General features: G+C 37.6%; 2 protein-coding genes across 2 annotated transcripts; both read right to left on the bottom strand.

The window, feature by feature from the left end:
* Window positions 1-1,339: 1,339 nt before the first annotated feature.
* Window positions 1,340-3,218, bottom strand: WICANDRAFT_106342 (uncharacterized protein). Its single transcript, XM_019180469.1, has one exon. It carries the CDS (start codon window positions 3,136-3,138, stop codon window positions 1,840-1,842), a length of 1,299 nt encoding a protein of 432 aa, XP_019037129.1. The 5' UTR covers window positions 3,139-3,218; the 3' UTR covers window positions 1,340-1,839.
* Window positions 3,219-3,233: 15 nt separating this feature from the next.
* On the bottom strand, window positions 3,234-3,859 carry WICANDRAFT_94977 (uncharacterized protein; the record flags this gene model as incomplete). Its single annotated transcript, XM_019186477.1, has 1 exon — window positions 3,234-3,859. A coding segment is annotated over exon 1 (227 nt), but the record flags the coding sequence as incomplete, so codon positions are not given.
* Between the last annotated feature and the right edge of the window lie 2,141 nt (window positions 3,860-6,000).

Consider the following 6,000-nt stretch of genomic DNA (forward strand, 5'->3'; position numbering starts at 1 on the left):
TGATATAACAAATCCAGGTGTATCTAGTTCACAAAAAGACTATACAGATGGGTTTTAGTAAGAAGCAAAATGAAAAAAATGGGATTGAACATCTACTTATTTGAAATGAAAATGGCAAGAAAGTCGGTACATATTTGGAAAGGTAGAGTTGGTTCGTGCTTATGTTGTGTACAATTCTATCTTGATGTGTTTTCTCACTCTGTTTACAGAACTTTGAAGGGGCTGGTACAGATGCTCGCGGGCATGATCTGTAATGATAGTGCATGAGCTAACATACATGATGCAGCTGACCGCAGTGATGGCTTCACCGATTTTGGTTGACGGAAGATCTAAACTGCCTAATTCTGACGAGTCTACTGCGCAAAATTACTGGAAAAAGCGAATTTCGTTTTGGAAAACAGCATCAACTTGACCTTTTCCGGTGTCGTAAGTTGGTGATTGGCTCGAATTTTGATATTTACAAAAGAATCTCCTCAAAACATTCAAATTTTGAACCTGTTGATACCCACTAATTTCTTCCACCGTGTATATGGTCTAACAAATTGTAAGCCGTGCTGGCTCTTCACTCCTTTGGAGTTTGGTAACAATAGCGCGTCGACACTTATTCCACGAATCTTAATAAAGTGTGAACTCAAACGTTGACGTACCAACTCTTATAGTACTGATGGATTATGGTGGAGCTCCCCGAGAAATACAATAATTCGTGGTAAAAATAATCTTGCAATCACCTGTAGTACGTCCGAATTTCACCACTTCAGTGAGAATTAGAGGGTATCAAAGATGAGAGATTCTTAATTTCTTAGATGCTCTCCTTTATCTTTGTATCCGTCAGGCAAAATCATGACTTGGGTACGTTGATGTTCTAGCTTTCCAGCGTTCAACCTTTCCAGTTTGCTGGTGTTTGCCCATTTTCCGCAACAACTCCTTCCGGATTAGGATTTATGCAAGATTCGGCGTTCAATCTGCATCCCTCCACGTGAATTTTCACATCAAAAGAACAATTCGAGCTGAATCATGATGGAAAACTATTGAAAGGGGAATTGAAGTTACCTTTCAAGTTTCCATATGATGGGTCGAATAATTTTATGAGTAATTGATGGATTTGTTGAAATTGCGGTGCTGGTTGTTGGGCAATTAGGGAAAAGCCTGTACTCTTTATCCTCTTTGTATCGGCCGCGTAAGATTAGTTTGCAAATTAATACTGAGCTCATGAAGTTATCTTTCTCGCTCTATAATGATGTTCTGGTAGACACCGAAGAATTAGCAAACCAATACATGCAAATTTAAGAAGTTACTAAAATTCTTGGAAACTTTATACACTATTGAATCATCCTTGTGCCTGATTTGTCGTAACTATGTGGAGGACGTAACCAAACAATAAAGTGCAAAGTTACGGAATATGGAAGTTAAAACTTTCCCAAGCTGTTACGCTAACAACTTACGTCTTCTGTCTTTCAAATTATCGTTTCGAATTTCGACTGTATGTATGTGATCGAATCGATCAATATGACAGATGTGCTTCAATTAATTTCCAATTTCAACTGCACGTCATAACATATCCAGTAAAGATCTGATTTGAGTTGTACAACAACTCCATTGGCAAATATACAGTGTAGTAGAGAGTACCATCTATGTCATTATACTATTGATGTAATTTATTAAACCTAGTCATGGACTATGACCGATATTGATTATCCTTTGAAGAAAGCCAGTATGTACTCCCAAGTTCAGCAGATGGTCAATTCAAAATCACTACAATCATACAAAATCAATAACTGATTAAAAGATTTTGGTAATTAAATGTACAAATGATATTAAAAGAAGATATGTCAAGAAATTTTAACAAAATAATCCAAAGAAGATAGCAACAAATGAAGCAAGAGAGATGGAGCTAATAACTTGAGCAGCACCACCTTCGTAGAATGAAGTAATAGCTGGAGCAACTGAACCAGCGCTTGAAGAAGCACCTTGTTGAGCGACTGAGCCTGAACCTGAAGGAGCACCTTGTTGAGCAACTGTAGCACCTGAAGCAGCTGGGGCTGAAGGAGTACCAACAGTGTAGGTAGTTTGAACTAAAACGGTAGAAACTTCACCGTTATCTGAGTTTGTAACAACTGAACTGACGAGAGTTGAATGAACTGATGGAGCTGCACTTTCAGTACCAGCAGAAGCAGCACCAGCGGTTAAACCTTGAGCAGAAGGAGCTGGGGTTTCAGAAGCAATAGTAGCTGGAGCTGAGCCAGTTGCAATTTCAGAAATTGGACAATAAGTTGTGTAAATAGTGGCAATGTTACCAATTGTTGAAGTGACAGTACTTAAAACATAAGTATCTGATCCACTGACTGAGGTGGCAGCTGAAGCATGACTTTCAAGAGTTTCATAGAAATCAGTGTTATCAACAAAAGTTTTTTGAGGACCAGCAGCGCCAGCAATACCAGCAGCACTTCCACTAATTGGAATTAATGTGGTGAAAGTTGATTCTGAACCATTTTCAGTAACAACATATGTGGAAGTTTGAACAGCTGGAGCACCATTAACAGCGTTGATGTTTGTAGTACCACCGCTGATTGATGCTGGTTGTGATCTTGAAGCTGTGATTTCTGATAATGGACAGTATGTGGTATATATGGTTTCAATGTTATTTATGGTTGATGTGACAGTGGTTAAATATAGGGTTTCTGAGCCACTGACTGAATTTTGAGCAGCAGTAGCAGTGCTTGATAAAGTAGTAGAACTTAGTGTAGCTGAAGCAGAACCTGAAGCAGAACCGCCAGGACAATAGTTAGCAAAGAATGGAAATTCTTGACATGAACTCCATGTTATTTCTGAGCTTGAGTTATCAACTAAATGGTAGACTGAAAAACAGTTTGATGTTAACAAAACATCTTCACCTTTATCACTTGAGTAGACTAATTGAGCACCGTCTAAAGCTTGACATAATTCATCATTGGAACTGAAAGAACCTTCAATATCTATACCTTCATCTGTGATTGCTGCTATAGCATTACCGCTTTTGAAATAGTAGTATAAATCCAAAGATGATTTGAAATCTATTGGTGTGAAAAGTGATTGAGCATTTGCAATAGAGGCAAGGGCACTTATGGCACCAGCTTTCAATAGTGAGTTCTTGCTAACCATCTTGTTTTAATAACGTTGAATGAGAATTAATGAAGATGAGATTTTTTTTGAACTTGAAAAGATAATTGGGAAAGAAATTGGTTTTATAAAATTGCCCAAAGTACACATCTGGATTTTCCTCATCTTCATAAGAAAGCTCTGTTTACTCTGAGTTCATGAACTTTGCATGCCACTTGTAAAGGGTTGGTGTACAACTGCAAGATTTCGAGCGTGTCTGGGTTACGAACAAATTTATCTATGCACTTTTACGTGGCCCAGTGTATGCAAGATGTGAAATGAGATGCAGAAAAGCGCAAAGGTGTCTAACGCTGGGGGATCGATTTCCCGGTTGAGTTTGGTCACCTCAAAATCGGCAACCTGAATTACCGCATTGGGAATTTGCGCTTTTCTAGTGAGATTCTTTTGAATCTTGATGGCTGAAAAGCTTCTCGAAGCCAGCCTCAAAAGACCATTAAAAGACATCAAATGATCAAGATCATTGGAAAGGAACTAATGATGCACTTATTCAGGCAAACTATTGAACCGTTTCTTGTCAGGGAAATTGTTTTACCATATCACACTTCTTCAAATCAGCTTTGTTGTGAGACCAAGAGTCAACTTTGTACATGCTGACGTGAAATAATTTTTTCCTCACTACTGATCACAACAAACAAACCAATGCTCAATATGGAAGCACTAGACAACAAAATTGTACTCGCGCTCTAAAGAGGCTCCGAGAAAACGTAAATCTATAGGCTCCTCTCTTGCTCTTTTGCAAATTGAGCAAGAGCTCAAAGCTTTGTGTGGTACCATTTTCCTGCCATCTAATCATGTCCGCTACATGCCGCAGAAACTACCAGTCAAAAAAGAAAGAAGAAAGAACATGTTTGCGTACTATGTGATACGTGTAGTTTTGTATGCGTATAATCATTAGTGTATACTTATTGATCCAATAGTGACCTGTCATAAATCATGATTACTTCACATTTTAACCGTTGGGAGGCTGGAGGCTGGAGCTAAAAAAACGGCGTCTGTGAGTAATATAGATGCTCAAAGATTAACATCCATATCTTTGAAAAGACGCAACATTTAGGCAGTTAATTTGTGAAGGTTAAATAGGTTGATACTTCTTGTATTTCAGAGTTTACGTATCTTGAAGATACAGTGTTTACACTTCAAGTGCACACTTCAACAAGAAGTCACGTTCCAGCAAGACGTTCTACTAGATCTGGTTCATTTCATGCTCGGAGATTTGAGGCCAGATATGGGCCAGGGAACAATGATACACCTAAATATTTTTTAGAAGGAAAAGTTTTCCACTTTTGAACAGATGAAGTGGTGAATGTGACTCTTGAAAAAGAGTGGAAGAGTGAACATTTTCGAGCAATCTTGTATTCGGACCTCGTCAGTTTGTCATTGAGGGTTGTATCTTGCTACTGTGCTTTGTCAATGCTTTGAGATGAGATGTTGAATTTCGCTCTCGCATCGATATGAAAGTTGGAATATTCTAGAGGTTAAAGTGACGTGGAAGCCTCAGTTGCTTTCAATTAAATCAAAGGTGGAAGATTTTACGTTCTATGGTCTTGTGTATGTATCTTGCAGCGTCGTAAGTCGTAAGCTGGTCAGTGAATACTGGAAGCTAACCAATACGAGGGAAACAGCCAGTGAAGTGTACATTTTCCAATATTCTTTCAAATTGATCTTCCAATATAGCTTCCCGCTTAGTTTAATCGAGCTTCGAGAAGTATAGTGCGAGTTTGAGTCAGGGCTCAGGGGTTCAAACTTCATATTGATTGACCTTTTGTAAGTTGTAATTACTCATAATCGAGCTTGAGGATCATGTCATGACAGATAAACATTCAGTTACAGCTATCCATGTAGCTGGATGAAATATTACTTTAACCATGATGTACTTCATGATATTATCAGCTTCTATGCAATATGTTTAAGTGCTGTACTAGTGTAGTTCTTGTTAGATTGAGCACTTGTGAGTAGTCTCATATTATTAATGTTGGCAAACTGAGTATCCGCAGCTTTTAATGATCATGACTATATATTTGAACGACGACGTTTGGAACTGAATTAAACTCTTAAATATTTTCGAGCAAGCAATGTTTTGTGCCTCTCAAGTATGTTATCCAGTCAATATCCTTTACATAGGACCCTTTAAAATGTCTAAATTATGATATATTAAAATATTATTTTGCTCTATATGAGTTTGAGCTTTAGGAACAACGTACCGGATAATCAGCCCACAAGTGAAAGCCCTTGAATTCTCAACATTCCACCCTTTAAGTGAGAGCTATTCTCAACTAACCTTTCCATTGTATGGCAAGTGTGCAATCATCAACCTGTCTATCTTGACATGTTTTTCAATATTTTCATATGGTTACGAAGCCCTTGGTGGTTTGAAGCTCTGCTGCTGATCCATGTTTAATTCCACATCATCGAATTTTGACAGAATATCCTCTACTGTGTGTATATAAGGTAATTCCGATGTTCTATTAATATACATATAATGTTACAATTAGTGGATTCTTGATTCTTCTTATAGTTGATGTGAAATGTTGAGTATTGATGAATTGTGCATAATTGGTTATTCTGGTTATGTAATACCTGACATTCCCCCCCTCATTTCTGAGTATTTATTGAATGTAATAATATTAAATATGATGAAACTTGATTTGGAACTATATTGTGTTGTCTTTTGTTAACCGGTGTTCAATTGGTTGTGATTGAATATGAAAGAATGAGTGAAGTACCTATAGATTTAAAAAGAAATGATTCTTGAATGGTGTGGAGGTTAATGTCTTTTGAATTTCAGGACCTGAGTATTTCTTGGTGAGAAAATCTGAGCAGTTTGAGATACCTGAAATATGATGG

Source organism: Wickerhamomyces anomalus (assembly GCF_001661255.1).
Source record: "Wickerhamomyces anomalus NRRL Y-366-8 unplaced genomic scaffold WICANscaffold_5, whole genome shotgun sequence".
Classification (NCBI taxonomy): Eukaryota; Fungi; Ascomycota; class Saccharomycetes; order Phaffomycetales; family Wickerhamomycetaceae; genus Hansenula; species Hansenula anomala.

Coding starts and splice junctions, on each gene's coding strand:
- WICANDRAFT_106342 (XM_019180469.1), bottom strand. CDS start 3,138: ATGGTTAGCAAGAACTCACTATTGAAAGCTGGTGCCATAAGTGCCCTT.